This window comes from Prionailurus viverrinus, chromosome C2 (genome assembly GCF_022837055.1).
Source record: "Prionailurus viverrinus isolate Anna chromosome C2, UM_Priviv_1.0, whole genome shotgun sequence".
NCBI lineage: Eukaryota > Metazoa > Chordata > Mammalia > Carnivora > Felidae > Prionailurus > Prionailurus viverrinus.
The window spans coordinates 64562883-64582682 of record NC_062569.1 but is presented as its reverse complement, the minus strand read 5'-3'; the positions used below and the strand labels follow the sequence as shown (position 1 = coordinate 64582682).

Sequence of the window (19800 nt, the reverse complement as noted above, 5' to 3'; positions counted from 1 at the left end):
TTTTCATTATTTACTTTTATTTCTTTATAATAGTTATTTTGATAATAAATGGGATTTATAAGGCACTTCACAAGGACCCTTCATGTATCTTCTTCTACGATCCTTCACCACAATCCTGGGAAGGAAGCGGGACAAGTGTCATTTCTGCTTTAAAGCTAAGGACACAGATGCTGCAAGGTCAACAGGTATTTATGCGGCCTCTTGTTATACAGAGGTCCCCAGGTTGTCACAACACTGTCTTATATTTAGGGAAGAAAACCAATTCTATTTATGTTATTTTGCCACCATACACTGACTAAACCTTTGAAGGTATTGTACTAGAGGCAAATAAATCAGAAAAAAAGCTCACAGTAATACCTTTCACTTGTACAGTTCTTCACATTTTCAAAGGCACTTTCTCAGATATTTTTTATTTATTATTTTATTTTATTTTATTTTATTTTATTTTATTTATTTTGAGTGAGAGAAAGAGAAAGCGAGCAGGGGATGGGCAGAGGGAGAGGAAGAGAGAGAGAATCTTAAGCAGGTTCCATGCCCAGCGTGGAGCCCGATGTGGGGCTCCATCTCACTACAATGAGATTATGATCTGAGCTGAAATCAAGAGTCTGATGTTTAACCAACTGAGTCACCCAGGCACCTAGATATCTTCTTACTCGACCCTTCTTTAAACTCCCACCTACCACATATTGTAACTGTGGGTTTACTTGTCTATTTGTCCTGATGCTAGGTTTAGCACATAGTAGGTCCTCGATAGTCTTCTATATCTTGTACAATAGGTACAGGAAGTCCCACAAAAGTTAAGCTAGAGTCAGAACCCAAATTATCTGACTTCCAGTTCAGATGGGATACAGATTGTGAAAACTTGGAGGGCCACATTAAAAAGAACTAGATTTTATCCTGAAGAAGACAAGGTTGGTGGAAGCCTCTGCTTCCTGGAGTGAAACTGTCAAGGTGGTGTTTTTATGGAAAGATTCACTTACTGTTGGTAAGCAAAGAAGAGAGACACTGGTGGCAGGCATGAGATAATGGCACACTGGCAAAGGAAAGAAAGGTTATGTATGAGTACAGCTGGGAAAGAAGACTTGAGGGGATGTGGGAGTAGGAAAGTGAAAGGAATATCAGATAATCCTGAGAGTTTCCACCAGCTGACCTGGAGAATGGAGCTGCCACAGGGAGGTCTGCAAAAGTCATGAGGAGAAGTCACAATTATATGAGGCCTTGTGTTATGGCCTTCACATATGCTATAAACCTCAACTGAGGTTTTTGAAGATTTTATTTACATTGGTAACCTCCTAAATGGAGTGCACTGGGTGATGTACCAGAATGTGGGGAGAAAATATTAGTCTTTCCATGTATGTATATTTTTCACTTAAAAATAAAGAATTGGAACATGAGCAGAAATGACATAGTAAGGATCTCCAAAAATCCACTCCTTCAAAAAATCAACAAAAATACAGACAGAAATTGTTAAAATGAACTTTTCTTGAGAGAGAGAGAGAGAGAGAGAGAGAATGAGGGAGAGTGCGAGTGGGCAGAGAGAGAGAGAGAATCCCAAGCAGGCTCTGTGCTCAGCACAGAGCCCTACACAGGGCTCTATCCCATGACCCTGGGATCATGACCCAAGCCAAAATCAAGATTCAAATGGTCAACTAACTGAGCCACCCAGGCACACCAAAATAAACTTTCTTATAACTCTAGAAATTAACCAGTCTTATAACAATATGAGGAGTTTTTATTCAAGAAAAACAACACAATCTTGGTAAAAGCAGCAAGCTTTGTAGCCGTTTAATTTGCTATATACCCATCATCCTCTTCTCAGTTCCACAGTAGCCTTGAACATCAACTCCTCATCACTGTGAAAACTAGCAGCCTATCAGCCCCCAGAGGGAGGCATGGGTTTGAAGCTCCCATCCTCTGACAGTTCTCAGAAAATTGTCATAATTTGACCTATCTGACAGTTTAAAAGACTTTAAAACACCTAGTTTAATATTTGAATATTCTTTGAATATTCAAAGAACTAAAGGAAATAATATCCAAAGAACTAAAGAGAACTATAAAAACTGTATCTCCCCAAATAGAGAATATTTTCTTAAAAATAGAACTTTTTTTTTTTTTTTTTTTTTTCAACGTTTATTTTTTATTTTTGGGACAGAGAGAGACAGAGCATGAACGGGCGAGGGGCAGAGAGAGAGGGAGACACAGAATCGGAAACAGGCTCCAGGCTCTGAGCCATCAGCCCAGAGCCCGACGCGGGGCTCGAACTCACGGACCGCGAGGTCATGACCTGGCTGAAGTTGGACGCTCAACCGACTGCGCCACCCAGGCGCCCCTAAAAATAGAACTTTTTTATTAGAAAGTTTCCATAAAAGTTCTTAAAAAAACAGAAATAAATTCTGGAGTTGAAAAGTATAATAACCAAAATGAAATATATGTTAGAGAGGCTCAGTAGCAGATTGGAATAGGCAGAAAAATCAACAAACTTGAAGACAGATCAATTGAAATTATATAGCCAGAGGAACAGGAAGGAAAAAGAATAAAGACAAATGAACAGAACCTTGGAGACCTGTGAAATGCTATCAGACATACCAACATACACATAATGGGAGTCCCAAAAGAAGAGGAGAGAAAAGTGTAGGTAGAATATTTAAAGAAATAACGACTGAAAACTTCCTAAATGTAATGGAAAATATGAATCTACACATCAAAGCTCAACAAAATCCAACAAGGATAAAGTGTTTCATACCAAAACACATCATAATCAAACTATCCAAAGATGAAGACAAAAAGAGAATCTTGAAAGCATCAAGAGAGAAGCAAATCATCAAATACAAGGCATCCTCTATAAGATTAATAGGCAATTTATCATCAGAAACCGTGGTGTTCTGAATGCACTGTGATGACATATTCAACATGCTGAAAGAAAAGACTATCAACCAAGAATTCTGTGTCCAGCAAAACATCCTTCAAAATGAAGGAGAGGTGGAAGTTAAGATGGCAGAGAAGTAGGGAGACACTGGGATTTCCTGGTCCTTCAAACACAGCTGTATTGAGGTCATATTGCTTGGAACACCCAGGGAATTGATCTGCAGAGTGGTGGAAGGATCTCCACAGTTGGAGGGAGACAGCCTGGCAAGTGTGAGGAGTGTGGATGTGAATTGGGGGAGAGATAAACGCTAGTACCGTGAAAGGGAGGGAACCCTTTCTGTGGACAGATGAAAGGAAGATTGAGAGGTGTTGAGAGAGTGCAGCATCGAGTTAGCATAAAAGGAAAACCTCTCTGGACCACTGACTAAGGAGTGAGAAGTACTGAGTGTCCCAGTTCTTTTTTTCCAAACAGCTCTTGGAACTCAGACTCTGAGGTTTTGGAAGTATATGACTTTCTCTGGAGTGGAACTTTGGCAAGTGCTGCTGGGGAGAAGGAACATGGCCCCTGAGTGCATAGCATGGCGTAGTGATCTCCAGGGTGCACTGGGAGAGAAGAGTCCCCTTCCTGGAGTACTTTTGGAAGAGGGTTTATTGCCTTCCCAAAGACAAAAGACCCTGCAGGTGCTAGCCAAAGGCCTTTCATCAGCAGGATGGAGACGCTCTACTCCAGAGGAAGGGAATGGATCTATGCTGTGCTGCATCCTTGAAGACTTTGGGTTTTGAGTCCCAGCCACATGCCAAAGAAAAAATGCAGGAAAGTTGTGGTGCAGGGTGAGGTGAGCTGACCACCCTCACTATTTTGTGAGGGCTGCCTGAAGAGTGGGGGTTGAGATCTCTGATCTGGGGATCAGAAATTGGAGTGGCACCATTTTCTCCCCAACACCAACATGGTAGAACCTCAGAGAGCAACATAGCAGTCCCCAGTGGAGGTGGGACCCACTTAGACCAAACCCTGCCCCTCTGTGCCTAGCAACTGCTTGTTTACTGGGGCAAGAGTGACTCTGAGCCAATGCAGCCGACCTCCCCCCAGACCACCACAGCCACCATCCTCAGGCACCAACAGACAACTCTTTTTCTTTCTTTACTCTTTTTTTTTCATCCTCCTTCTTTTTGAATCAGGCTATAGTTTCTTACTTTTTTTTTGTCATTTACTTTTCTCTCTCCCTCTCTCTTTTTTTTTTTTTGAAATCAGCCTTTTTATTCTTTTCTTTTTCCTTCTTTTTTCTTCTGCTTTTTTTGTTTGTTTCTTTTTCTTTGGAATCAGCCTGATAGTTTTTTGACTTTATTTTTTTTCTTTTCTCGTTTTATGGGATTCCTTTCCTTTCCTCTTCTCTTTTTATGGGATCAAGCTTCCCCCCCACACACACACACCCTTTTTTCCCCCCAGGGTTACATCAATAAACAAATAAAAGCACACCTAGTTAAAGGTCCAAACACTCAACCACTGCCAAGTAAGGAGGAACTCTGTAGAGGACTAACCAGTGAGATAGAGCAGCCAAAACGCAACAACAGAGGGCACAAAGAATACACCAGAAATGCTTTCTGAAGTGCCAGGACCTGGACAGTGTATGACCCCTTAATATAGCAGTACTCTCAGGTGTGGGAAACATAACAAGCTTTTAAAACATGCAAAAGACAGAAATGTAGCCGAAGTGATAAGATGGAGGAATTCTCCCCAAAAGAAGGGTCAAGAAGAAATCACAGCCAGGGACTTGCTCAAAACAGATGTAAACAATATATCTGAACAAGAATTTAGAACAACACTCATAAGACTACTAGCTGGCCTTTAAAAAAGCATAAAAGACACCAGAGAAACCCTTGCTGCAGAGATCAAAGATTTAAGAACTCATCAGTACAAACTTTAAAAATGCCATAACTGAGATGCAAAATAAACTAGATACAGTAACAGAAGGATTGAAGAAGCAGAGGAGAAGAATAAGTGAAATAGAAGATAAAATTATGGAAGATAATGAAGTTGAAAAAAATAGGAAATGGAAATTACTAGTCACAAGGGGAGACTTAGAAAAGTAAGTGATTCCATGAAATGAAACAATATCCATATCATAGGAGTTCCAGAAGAAGAAGAGCAAGAAAAAGGGGCAGCTGGTTTATTTGAAAAAATTATAACTAAGAACTTCCTTAATCTGGAGAAGGAAACGGGCATCCACGTCCAAGAGGCACAGAGAACTCCCTTCAAAATCAAGAAAAACAGGTCAACACCACAACATATCATGGTGAAACTGGCAAAATACAAAGCTAAAGAGAGGATCCTGAAAGCAGCTAGGGACAAAGGGTCCTTAACCTACAAGATAGACACATAAAGTTAGTAGCAGACCAGTCCACTGAAATTTGGCAGGCCAGAGGGAGTGGCACAAATATTCAGTGCACTGAATAGGAAAAATATGCAGCCACAAATCCTTTATCCAGCAAGGCTGTCATTCAGAATAGAAGGAAAGATAAAGTCTTTTCCAGACAAACAAAAACTAAAGGAGTTCGTGACCACTAAACCAGCCCTGAAAGAAATTTTAAGGGGGACTCTATGGTAACAAACAAACAAACAAGACAAAAAGCAACAAAGACTAGAAAGGACCAGAGAACATCACCAGAAACATCACCTCTACAGGTAACAAAAAGGCACTAAGTTCATATCTTTCAATAATCACTAAATGATCCAATCAAAAGACATAGGGTATCATAATGGATAAAAAACAAGATCCACTACATACTGCCTACAGGAGATTCATTTTAGACCTAAAGACACCTGCAGATTGAAAGTGAGGGGAAGGAAACCATCTACCATGCTAATAGAGGTCAAAAGAAAGCCAGAGTATGCATACTTATATCAGAAAACGAGATTTTAGAAAAAAACTGTAACAAGAGATGAAGAAGGGCATTATATCATAATTAAGGGGTCTTATCCATCAAGAAGATCCAACAATTGTAAATATTTATGCCCCCAACTTGATAGAACCCAAATACATAAGTCAGTTAATCACAATCATAAAGAAACTCATTGATAATAATACCATAATAATAGAAGACTTTAATATCTCACTTATAGCAAAGGACAGATCATCTAAGCAGAAAATCAACAAGGAAACAATGGCTTTGAGTAATACACTGGACCAGATAGAGTTAACAGATATATTTAGAACATTTCATCCTAAAGCAGCAGAATACACATTCTTGTCAAGTGCACATGAAACATTCTCCAGAATAGATAACCTACTGGGTCACAAATCAGCCCTCCACGGGTACAAAAAGACTGAGATTATACCATGCATATTTTCAGGTCACAACTCTATGAAACTTGAAATCAACTACAAGAAAAAATTTGGAAAGCTCTCAAATACATGGAGATTAAAGAATGAATGGGTTGACCAGGAAATTAAAGAAGAAATAAAAAATACATGGAAGCAAATAAAAATGAAAACATGACAGTCCACATCCTTTGGGATACAGCAAAGGCGGTCCTAAGAAAAAAATACATTGCAATTCAGGCCTATGTCAAGAAGTCAGAAGGGTCCCAAATACACAACATAACCTTATACCTAAAGAAGATAGAAAAGGAGCAGCAAGTAAAACCCAAAGCCAGCAGAAGAGAAATAATAAAGATTAGATTCTATAATTAAGATTATAGAAACAAACAAAAAAAAAACAGTAAGACGATCAATCTAAAAGCTAGTTTTTTGAAAAAATAAACAAAATTGATAAACCCCTAGCCAGACTTCTCAAAAAGAAAAGAGAGAAGACCCAAATCAATAAAATCATGAAAGAAAGAGAAGAGATCACAACCAACACCACAGACATGCAAACAATTGTAAGAGAATACTATGAAAAATTATATGCCAACAAACTGGACAATCTGGAAGAGTGGAAAAATTCCTAGAAACTCACACACTACCAAAACTCAAACAGGAAGAAACAGAAATTGCAACAGGCCATACCAGCAAAGAATTAAATCATTTATCAAAAATCTCCCCAACAAATAAGATTCCTGGGCCAGATGGCTTCCCAGGGGAATTCTACCAGACATTTAAAGAAGCGTTAATACCTATTCTTCTCAAACTATTCCAAAAAATAGAAATGGAAGGAAACCTTCCAAACTTATTCTATGAAGCCAGCATTACCTTGATTCCCAAACCAGACAAAGACCCCACTAAAAAGGAGAATTACAGGTCAATATCCCTAATGAACCTGGATGTTAAAATTCTCAACAAGATACTAGCAAATTGAATTCAAGTATGCATTAAAAAAAATTACTCACCATGATCAAGTAGAATTTATTCCTGGGCTATAGGACTGGTTCAATATTTGCAAATCAATCAATGTGATACACCACGTTAATAAAAGAAAAGATAAGAACCATATTGTCCTCAATAGATGCAGAAAAATCATTTGACAAAACACAGCATTTTTTTCTTGATAAAAGCCCTCAAGAAAGTAGGTATAGAATAAACATACGTCAACATCATAAAAACCATATATGAAAAGCCCACAGTCATATCATCCTCAGTGGGGAAAAACTGAGAGCTTTTCCCCTAAGGTCAGGAACACGACAGGGAGGTCCACTGTCACCATTATTGTTCAACATAGTACTGGAAGTCCTAGCCTCAGCAATCAGACAACAGAAAAGAAATACAAGGCACACAAATTGGCAAAGAAGTCAACCTTTCACTCTTCGCAGATGACATGATACTCTACACGGAAAACCCGAAAGACCACCAAAATACTGTTAGAACTGATACCTGAATTCAGGAGTCATAGGATATAAGATCAACATACACAAATGGGTTGCCTTTCTATATACCGATAATAAAGCAGCAGAAAGAGAAATTAAGGAATCTATCCCATTTATGGTTTCACCAAAGACCATAAGATACATAGGAATAAACCTAACCAAAGAGGTAACAGATAAGATGTATGCTGAAAACTATAGAAAACTATGGACTCCATCATCAACTTATGAATGGATAAAGAAGATGTGGTATATATGTATATAAAATGGAATATAAAAGAATGAAATCTTGCCATTTGCAATCACATTGATGGAACTAGAGTGTATGATGCTAAAGCGAAAGAAGTCAGTCAGAGAAAGACCAATACCATTGGATGTCACTGATATATGGAATTTTAATAAACAAGAGACAAGCAAAGAAAAAGGGGTGGGGTGCAAATCAAGAAATAGACTCTTAACTATAGAGAACAAACTGATGGTTACCAGAGAGGAGGTTGGTGGGAGTATTGATGAAATAGGTGATGGGGATTAAAGAGTGCAATTTGTACACTTGAAGCTAATATTACACCATATGCTAACTAACTGGAATTTAAATAAAAGCTTTAAAAAAATGGCACAGGCTCTTTGGAAAGCAAATTAGTAGTTCCTTATAAATTAAACATAGAGTTACCATGTAACCCAGCATCTCTGCTCCATAGTATATCCTGAAGAGAACTGAAAACATATGTCCACATAAAAACTTGTACGTAAACCTTTATAGTAGCATTATTCATAATAGTGAAAAAGTTGAAATTACTGAAATATCCATTAACCAACAAATGTAGAAACAGAATGTTTATATCCGTGCAATGGAATATTATTTATATATAAAGAGAAATGGACTGATACAGGGTACAACATGGATGAACCTTGAAAATGTTATGGTAAATACAAAGAAGCCAGACACAAAAAGGCCACAATTGTATAATTCCATTTTTATGAAATGTTTTTAATAGGTAAATCTATACAGTCAGGAAAGTAAATTAGTCATTGCTAGGGTATGGAGAGAGTGGAATGGGGAGTGACTCCTAATGGGGATGGCATTTCTTTTTGGTGTAATAAAAATATCTTACCCCCCTCTCTGCCCCTTCCCCACTCATGCTCTGTGTCTCTCTGTCTCTCAATAGTAAATAAACATTTTTTTAAAAAGTGGGGGGAGGTGCCTGGGTGGCACAGTCAGTTGGGCATCTGACTTCGGCTCAGGTCATGGTATTAGAGTTTGTGAGTTCGAGCGCCGCTCAGAGGCTCAGAGCCTGGAGCCTGTCTCAGATTCTGTGTCTCCCTCTCTCTGCCCCTCCCCCACTCATGCTCTGTGTCTCTCTGTCTCTCAATAATAAACGTTTTTAAAAAATGTCTTAAGGGGTGCCTGGGTGGCGCAGCCGGTTAAGCGTCCAACTTCAGCCAGGTCACGATCTCGCGATCTGTGAGTTCGAGCCCCGCATCAGGCTCTGGGCTGATGGCTCAGAGCCTGGAGCCTGTTTCAGATTCTCTGTCTCCCTCTCTCTCTGCCCCTCCCCCGTTCATGCTCTGTCTGTCTCTGTTCCAAAAAATAAATAAACGTTGAAAAAAAAATGTCTTAAAATGAGATAGTGGTGGTGATTGTACAACTTTGTGAAGGTACTGAAAAAAAAACACTGAATGATCTGAATGATATACTTTAAAGGAGTGATTGTTTGGTATATGGATTTATAAATGATTTGGAAGCTTTGAAAATAAGGAGTTAAGCTTTTAGTATATGATAAATTTAAATATATACTCTGTGTGTATGTGTGTGTGTGTGTGTGTGTGTGTGTGTGTGTTGGCTCTTTCATAATTTTTCACTAATGATATGCTAGTCAACTCTCTGGAAACATGAGACGTGTTTAGACATGGGGCATGTACATTACCAATAATAAATACTTTCAAAGTTGTATCTCATTACATCTAGGACAGGGAAGATTTACTAGAGTATTATCCCTGTCTCTGCTTCTAATGGCTTAAAATGAAGATGATAATGAATGAATAAGTCTCTAAAAGAAATATTGCCAAAAACAAAATCAGGAAAGCCATTCAGTGCTGACAGTGACTAGTAAAAAATGCAAAGGTGAAGTTATAGGAAAATAAAAAGTCAGAATAAGCCTATTATTTAGTTTCTCGACCATAAAAATGCCTGAGCTTATTATAAAGCATTCTTTTGGCTCTGGCCCCTTTTCCTGTCTTTGGCTATTCAGGGGAAAAATTGGATTTTAACACAAGAAGTAATTTCAATGCTAAGCCCTCTTATGAAAAGATTTCCAAGTACCCTGGGAACAAGTCAAAATCAGGCATCTCAGTGGGAAAAATGTTCACACTCTAAACATAAAGAACAGATTAATTACATAACGCCCCTTTCTGAGGCACAATGTTGCATTGTTCGTTTTGTTTTCGTAAATGTGTAGTGGGTTTTAAATACATGAACTAGCTAATCTCTAACTGTATAGATAACTGTAGTTCTGTACTGTTTCAATTCTCTAGAAATAACAAAACTGCTATGAATATGTTAAAATTCCTGAAAAGAAAACCAGCAGCTATTAGTGTACTATAATCATCATATATACCAATCTTCAGGGATTTAGTGTTTAATTTAAAGAATTTATTTATCATTTTTATAATTTTTCTGTATTCTGGCATGTCAGCAGCCAATTTAGTATAATTTATCACAAGGTCTAGAGGTTTTCAGTCAGGATTAGAAGTATGCCTGTATGAAGTGCTACTTTTTAAAAAAAATGTATTTATTAATTTTGAGACAGAGAGTGGGGAAGGGTCACAGAGAGAGGGAGAAAGAGAGAATCCTGAGCAGGCTCCATGCTAATAGCACAAAGCCCAATGCGGGGCTCAAATTCACAAAAGTCATGAGATCGTGACCTGAGCCAAAGTCCAGTGCTTAACTGATTGAGCCACCCAGGAGCCCCACAAGAACTACAGCTTTTTAAGTAGCAAAAGATTGTAACAACTCTTGAAATCCTTTCACAAAACTTTCTCACAAACATCAAGAGTCTGTTGTATTGAATTCCCATCTTTTTTAAAAATTTTTTTTAACGTTTATTTATTTTTGAGACAGAGAGAGACAGAGCATGAACGGGGGAGGGGCAGAGATAGAGGGAGACACAGAATCGGAAGCAGGCTCCAGGCTCCGAGCCATCAGCCCAGAGCCCGACACGGGGCTCGAACTCACCGACCGCGAGATCATGACCTGAGCCGAAGTCGGCCGCTTAACCGACTGAGCCACCCAGGCGCCCCTGAATTCTCATCTTTTGATGGTACATCTATAAACCAAACTTCCTAACAGATATGTCCTAGGGGTCTATATAAAACCTCCAGATCCTCACATACCTCCATGACATATGATTTGGAAATCTCCTGATACTTTTCTATTAATGGCTTTATATTAATGCTTCTACATGCCCCAGGCTTTCTCATACTTTCTTCAAAAGGTACTTGTTTCCTCAGCATATCCCCACACTTCAAGTAAACATTGTGAACTCCCCTGTCGTGCGAGCAGGGGAGAGGGGCAGAGAGAAAGAATCTTAAGCAGGCTATGCACTCAGTGCAGAGCCCAACGTGGGGCTCGATCCTACAACCCTGGGATAATGACCTGAGCCAAAATCAAGAGTCAGAGGCTTAGCTGACTGAGCCACCGAGTGTCCCAAGCCAGTTTTCTTTATAGAACACAGTACTGACCAAAATAGCTTTTTCTTTTTTTCACAAAGCATGTATGGTGGGATAATTCACATATTAGATGGGTGCCCCCACTTTACCTGACAGGCTACACTGTATTAATCTCAAATGTCCTAGGCTCCTGGGTGGCTCACTTGGTTAAGCAGCCAACTCTTGATTTTGGCTCAGGTCATGATCTTACAGTTCATGGGTTTGAGTCCCACGTCGGGCTCCGTGCTGACAGTGTGAACCCTGCTTGGGATTCTGTCTCTCTCCCTCTCTGCCGCTGCCCTGCTCATGCCCTCTCTCTTTTTCTCTCTCAAAATAAATAAATAAACTTAGAAAAACATAAAATGTCCACGTTCTGGCTAGGACCCTGATCTTTCCTTTTGGGTTCTGTTACTGGTCCTAACCTTTAGTTTTTTTATTCCATGAGAGGCATTTTTTGCAAAGAAACAAAGTTTTTATCACTTCACAGGAGTTATTTCATAGGCAAGGAAGAATGGAAAGTAGTGTGGATCGTGGGCTGCAAGGCTGTCCTGCTAATTGATACATTGCAGATACTCTCCAGCCTTGCTATGGAATGACACAAATCTGCGCCTTCAAAAATTCCATTTATTACATGTCTTAAACCTTCAGGCTGCTAAGCTAGTCAGTATCACTAATCTTTTTAAAAAATTATTTTAAAATAATTTCAGACTTACAGAAGGCCTTCTAGAACTGCCGTATACCCTTCATCCTGATTACCCAAATGTTAACCTTTTACCTTCTTTGTTTTGTCATTCTTTGATAATAGTTAGATTCGTAGACAGATGGGTTTTTCTCTTAAGAACCATTTCTTATTATATATATATGTATGTATATATATGTGTGTATATATATATATATATAATAAAATATGATATGATACCATATCATATATATCTTAGGATATGTAAGTTGCAGCTATAATGCCCATTTACCCCTAAATACTTGAGTATGTGTTTCTGAAAAGAAAAAAAAAGACATTAAAAAAAGCAGGGAGAATTCCATTATCAAATTAATGAAATTAACATTGATATAATATTATTATCTTATTTGTACACCTTATTGAAATTTTGCCAATTGAATTACTGGTGTCCTTTATAGCAAAAATGCATGTATTTATGTATTTGCATTGGTATGGACTTATGGATTCTTATTTTATTTAGTGAATATAATTTTAATGCCCAGCCTGCACAGGTTTGGCCAGTGAGTACCTTTATAAGTTGGCTCATCTGTGCTTTTGATATGTTCCCATCAGCCTTTTTTTCTTGGTGGCACAAGAAGAGTTCTATACTCTTCTTGTATATTCCCAGAATTAGCCCTAGAATCAGCCATTCCTCCAAGAAACCTAGATTCTTCTAGTGGAAAGTGACATTTAGAAACTCAAATCCTGGTGCTAGAAATGATCATTGCTACCGGGATGTCATTGCTTTAAGACCTATGGTATACACATTACCTATCTATCACCCATAAATATACCTGTTTGTCCATCTGTCTGCCTCCACGCTAAGGCTTCCAGTTCCAGTCCCACACCACAGAGTTCTTTCTGGATATCTCTCTTTCTATTTTTAAAACTCCTTTCTCTCAGAGTGAGAAACCTGGCTCCTTTTGTCTACAATGTATGTATTTCCTCAATCCTATAATACACAGAAAATAGTTTTAGAATTGCTAGCCCATACTACTATGAAAAATGAATCTATTCCCCAAAATTCAATATTTGTTTATAGTTCTTTTTGTCTTTAGCCTAATGGTATATACTCAAATATTAGTGTTCAAAATTTACTTGGATTATATTATTAATTTGAAATACAGTTAGATTCATTTGCTTTAGTCTGCTCTATTTTAGAGGTTTTTTTCTATATTTTTCTTGATTTTTTTGAGTGTGTGCAATATACTTTCAATAATCAGAACCATAAAAATGACATACTAAGATAAATATCACTTCCCTATACTTTGTGTCAGTTTCCTCCCCACCCATCTTCTCTACCCTATTTCCCTTACATCTGCTATCTGTAGCCAATTTTGTCAATTTCTAGAATATTCTTACAGTGTTTCTTTTTGTACAAATGAGCAGATATAATGCATATATTCTTACTTTTCCCATATCAATTCATGGAACTCTTCATTTATTTTGACATCTGCATGGTCTTCCACATATAGATTTGCCATAGTCGTTCAATCATTCCCCTCTGGGTGGACATTTAGATTGTTTTCAGTATGTTTCAATTACAGTTATGCAATGAATAACCTTGTCCATATATATTCTTTTTTGTTGGAAGTGTATATTTATGGTAAATTTCTAGGGTGGGATTGTTAATCCTAAGTGAAATAAGTCAGCCAGAGAAAAACAAATGCCCATATGATCTCACTCATGGTGGAATTTAAGAAATAAAACAAATGAGCAAAGGAAAAAAAAAGCAACAAACCAAGAAACAGACTCTTAACTATAGAGAACAAACTGATAGTTACCAAAGAGGAGGCGGATAGGAGGATGGGTAAAATATGTGATGGGGATTAGAGAGTACACTTTATCATGATGGAAAAATAAATAAAATAAAATAATTTTTAAAATATACTTTTTGTTAAATATTGCCAAATCCTCCCCCCCCACACCAATTTGTATCAATTTGGTTTTGCGCCACCAGTATATGAGAGAACCTGCTTCAACCCAGTCTCACTGACAGAATGTGTTGTTTTTTGCCAACACCATAGGTAAGAAATGGTTTCTCAGTATAGTTTTGTATATCTGTTATGAGGAAGAATATCTTTTCAAGTGTATCTTTTTGTGTGTGTGAATTGTCTGTTTATGTCTTTTGCACATTTTTTCCATCAAGATTTTGATCTTTTCATTGCTTAAGTTATTAGGAGTTCATTATAGGTTTGGACTTCTTAGCTCTTTATCTGTGATATATACTTACCGCAAATACCTTCTCCTGCTTTGTCACTTGTCTTTTTTTTTTTTTTTTTTTTTTTGCTTGTGGTGTTTTGTGTCATGTGGTTTTTTTTGTTTTTTTTTAATCTAGCCAAAGTTATTGATGTTTTTCTTTTATTGTCTCTAGGTAGTTATAAGACTTCTTTACACTCAGGTTATATAAGAATTCACTCTGTTTTCTTCTAACACTTGTATCGTTTCATATGCTTGCATTTCTATTTCTGGTCCATTTGGGGTTTATTCTTGTGATTGGTATGAGGTATGTATATAATTTTTCTTTTCCAAAGAGCTATGCAATGATACTAGACTTTTTATTTATAAGCTATGGATCTTTATGTAAAAGTCTTTATCATTTGAGATGCCACCTTTTATCATACGCAAAAATTTTTGTATGTGTTTTTGTATGTGCTTTCTATTGAATTCAGTGGTTTTAATTGTCTTTTCATATGCTGGTGCAGCATTGTTTTAATTATACAGATTTTATAGTATGTGTTAATATCAGATAGTGTTAATGCCCCCTCATAGTTTTTCTTTTCCAGCTTTTATCATAGCCATTCTTGGATGTTTCTTTTTCTGTATGAATTATAATATTAAGTTTTCTAGGTCCATAAAAACAGGTTGGTATTTCTACTGAGATTATGTTAAATTTATAAATTAAGATGGAGAGAGTTGGCATCTTTTTAATGTTGAATTGTTCTATCCCAGAACAAGGGTGTCTTTATTCGCTCAAATCTATTCTTGTGTCTTTTGATAGTGTTTTAATTTTTTCTTCATAAAGATTTCAGACACCTGATGATAAGCTTATTGTTTATCTTTGTGTTTTATCTTTTTTCCTGCCATTGTGAACAACAGTTTCTCTGATTTTTATCCTCTAAATGGTCATTGTTTGTATGTATGAAGGCTATTGATTTCTATATGTTAATTTATATCCTATTGTCATATTTAATTTTTTCATCATTTGATATATTTTTATCATTGATTCTCCAGGTATACTATCATATTATCTGGAAATGGAGATGGTTATACTTATGTGATTTTTCTTATCTAAATACATTAGCTGATACCTCCAAGGCAATGTTAAATAGTATTGAAAATATTATACACATGCACACATATTATATGTGTATAATACATATATATATATATATTATATAGTTTTAAGCATGTTAAGAAAGGATTCATTTTCTGTTTTCTTCATTATTTTTATCCAGAATGGGTGCTGAATTGTGTAAAAAGCTCTTCAGCATCTGTTATAATAATCGTATGATTTTTCTCCCCAGATTTATCAATATCATGTTTTATATTAATGGATGTCCTCATACTGAGCAGACTTGCACCACTGGAATGCATCTCACTTTGGCATGGTGTATCATTTTCTGAATGTGTACCACTAGTGTTAAATCCATAAATGCCAAAGCTCTGCAACAGTGTCATTCAGAGAATGATATCCCCCAAAAACCAAAACAAAAACCCCCATAAGAATGATATCCCCTAAGGCACTTATTGGATTATAGATTTCTACTGACTCAGAACCTCTGGGGAGGGTTTCCAGATTCCATTTCTGAGAGGTCCTCACAGAAGCAGTCTTTATGCACACTGAGAACCATTGACCTACCATATAGCTTAATGTGGATTTTTTATGGGAAGTTACTGCAAAACCTTATTTACTCTAGCAAGGAATTTTCTCCATGATTCCTTTAAAAACCTGCTTTATATCTTAAAATTTTAGATCATGAGCCAGCTTCAGGAAAACAAATTGACGATACCAAAAGCTAAAATATTAGCTGTCACCTGACTGTCCATTTATCCATTTATCCATTCACTCATTTATTCACCTTCCTTTAGCATTATGCAATGATAGGGGTACAAAAATGTATAAGACCTCCATAAGAGTAGAAGAAATGGAGGATTAAATGAATGTAAAATAATATATTAGGTGTTATGTTAGAAATATTTTCCAGGAATTTTATGGGTATGATAGGCTTAAAAGGGGAAATACTTCTTTCTCCTGGATCAGAGATTTCAGGAGTTGATGCTTTAGATGAGCCATCTTTCCAATATAACATTAACAAATAGGGAAGAAATTTATTTACAAAATCTTATGTACGTGAAACTTTTTAGGAACGAATCTCTTACACATCATGTACTAGTACATCAACACATCAACTCTTGGCAAACAAAGCTACAATATTATTTACATATATAAGGGAAGGGTTATCTGTAAATGGACCAATCTCTCTATATAACCTATGAATGAATTTCTTTCCAAGACCCTCATATTTAATAGAAATACCGAGTAACACCAACAGGATAATAGAAAGCATCAGTAATACATGGAAATTTCAGTAAACAGAACATGAACTGCCATTGTTTCTGTTAGAATGCTTCAGATTCTCTTAAAGGAGAAAAATTATATTCTCTTTCTATTAGAATTCGTGATGGTTTTGCTCTGCTCCATTTATTCTTAGTATAAGACTTTCCTTATGCAGGACAACTGCTGTGTGGGAGAAGGACCATAAAATTGTGTGACTGGCATTCATGCCAGGATAATGGTTATGGGTTGGCTTGGTATGGAATGCATTTCTTCTTATCACACGAATGGCCTTCATGTGATGAGAGGGCAGCATTTTAAAGTACAAACCTGGTACTGCTTGCTCTGGAGAAAATTCTCCAAAGTCAAATGTAGTTAGGTTCTTTCGTTTCCTGATTTTAATGATTTAGAAGGAGTGTTATTCAATTGCCAACATTTTTGTTTACACAAAGTCTATAAAATTTAACTGCTGCTGTGTGTTGAAAATGCTGCAAACTATGTCTATATCAAGTAGTTTAGGCATTAATATTTTTGCATCTGATTTAAGCTGCAGCAAGTGTGAACCAAGGTAGATGCAAATGTGACACTGATGTCTTGGTTATCTACTCTGGCTCTGCTTTAATTATCACTCGTTAGTAGTTGCTCATCCAATCATTAAAATACATGTTCACATTTGATATGTTTTTGATTGCCTCAGAAAAAGTAATTCATAGCAAACACTCCAGTATGGTTTTTTTAATGTGTATCCATCCATATTAATAGTACAAGATTCTTCTGATAGCAAAAATAGATCCTGGGTGAGTTCTGATATTATACACACGCGCGCACACACACACACACACACACACACACACACACACTATAATCTATTCTTAACCACCTATTTAATGAGTATATTTGTTTTGAAACACAGTAAAATGTAATGTGCTTTTATTGAGCTAGGTCATATTCATTTGAATACTTTCTTTTTTACTTTATAGTTGGCAATCAGTGGATAAATTACATATCATTCTGTGGCCTTAGAACACATGCAGAGCTTGAAGGAAACCTAGTCACTGAGCTCATCTATGTCCACAGCAAGTTGCTAATTGCTGATGACAACACTGTTATTATTGGTAAGTACATGGTCTCTAATTGTGTTGCTTGCTGGTTGACTTCATGCAAAAATCCTTCTTTCTCTTCCTCCCAAGATTCCTTTGCAGTTGAGAGGGACTGTAACATGTTATCTAAAACATTTCTGGAGCAGTCTTTTTCACTTATGTCCTTTCTAATAATCTCTGTTTTCATCTGTGAAGAAACAAGGCACAGAGCAACTAAATAACCATTGTGCAAATTACAGTATCCAGAACAGTGGTTTAACCCAGCAGTATAGTAATCAGTTGTTCTCATTAATTCTTTATTACCTCCTTATTTTTATTTTGAATCTAAGTACCTAGATTTTGGGGGCTGGAGGGGAAGACATGGGGAGGGAAAATGAACAGCCCAACTGTCCATTGTCTGATGCATGGATAAAGAAGTACTGTATGTGTGTGTGTGTGTATATATATATATATATATATATATATATATATATATACACACACACACACATACAGTACTTCTTTATCCATGCATCAGACAATGGACAATATAGTGTGTGTGTGTGTGTGTGTGTGTGTGTGTGTGTATATATATATTTAAAGAAGTGCTAGCTCTCTCTCTGTCTCTCTCTCTCATGTATATCTATATGTGTATATATATGTATATATATATGTATACACACACACACACATATATATATATATGTACTAAGTGAAATAAATCAGAGAAGGAAAATGCCATATGATTTCACTCATGTGTGGAATTTAAGAAATAAAACAAATGAGCAAAGGGGAAAAACAAGAGAGAGGCAGAGAGACAGAGAGGCAAACCTAGAAACAGATTCTTAACTGTAGAGAACAAACTGATGATTACCCCAGGGGAGGTGGGTGGGGGCACGGGTTAAATAGGTGATGGGATCAAGGAATTCACTTGTCATGAGCATTGGGTGATGTATGGAAGTGTTGAGTCATTAAACTGTACACCTGAAACTAATATTATACTGTATGTTAACTAACTGGAACTTAAATAAAAACTCAAGAAACTAAATTTCCAGGAAAAAATGTATAAAATGTATTTTCTCCACTATAATAAGGTACTTCCCTATTCTTTGAGAAACTAAATGTTGTAGAGTGTTTTGAAATCTTTTGGAAGTAAATATGCCTTTTCCATCCCTATCCTCCACTGATAAAAAACAAAACTTCATATCTAGGAATAATGAGATTGTCTTCTCTGGAAAATGAGTTGAAAAAACAGAAAAAGTAATTCTGAAACCAGAAAATGTATAGACCACAGTGTGGTGATACATATATATGTGTAGACACACACACACACACACACACACACACACACACACACACACACATTCTTTTAATACTTACCCAGGGCATTTGGAAAAATATCTGTGTCTTCTGTCTGTTGCTCTATTAGGATCAAAGCTCGTCAGGGATTTATTGACTTTCCCATTCCCCCAATAAACAAGGTTTCTCTTATTTTCCCCAAGCGACTCAGGCCTTGCTCTTCAGAAGTCAATCTCAGAATATTTTCATATTAAATTTGTCAATGACAGTTGGAGAGGAGGAGTACTGATGTTTGCTGAAATGGAAAAACAAACAAACAAAGCCAAATAAAATTCAGTTGATTTCTCCAGCAAGATTTCAGAAGTCTGGAAGTTAAAATTGACAGATGTACATTTTTTCCTTTTAAAGCTCATTTTGGCTTTCAGCCTGCTGTACTTTAAATAAAAGTATAGATGAAGAGTACTTTGCAGTAACAGAGCTAATGATTAAATAGATTTGTTGAGTTTTTTAACTGACTTATTTTCTAGAAAGTTCTGTGAATTTTCCAAGGCTACCGTTTATTTAGGCTAGCAATAATCCGTCTTGCACATAATTCTTACCCATTTTCTTGAAACCAAAGTAGTGCCCTTGGGAGTCTGAAGAGGTCTTACTTGCTAGTCTTTAGGGGCTGGATTTTTCTCTTTCCCCAAGGGCAAAACAGATTTCCCCACAGAAAATCCAAAGATACTTTTGTGTTCTCTGTCTCAGGGGAAACTCTAAGAGAAGCAGGTTTGTTGCT

General features: G+C 36.8%; 1 protein-coding gene and 1 long non-coding RNA gene across 5 annotated transcripts in view; one reads left to right on the top strand and one right to left on the bottom strand.

The window, feature by feature from the left end:
• PLD1 (phospholipase D1) overlaps window positions 1–19800 on the top strand; it is a 206978-nt gene that overhangs the window by 166505 nt on the left and 20673 nt on the right. For all 4 annotated transcript variants that reach the window (XM_047874310.1, XM_047874311.1, XM_047874312.1 and 1 more), the window contains one exon: window positions 17625–17759. In XM_047874310.1, coding sequence (XP_047730266.1) covers window positions 17625–17759 — 135 coding nt within the window. The remainder of the gene's footprint in view (window positions 1–17624; window positions 17760–19800) is intronic.
• LOC125174685 (uncharacterized) lies at window positions 17558–19365 on the bottom strand. Its single transcript, XR_007155509.1, has 2 exons — window positions 19104–19365; window positions 17558–17931 (listed from the first exon to the last, which is right to left on the bottom strand). It is a non-coding gene; the product is annotated as an uncharacterized LOC125174685 (long non-coding RNA).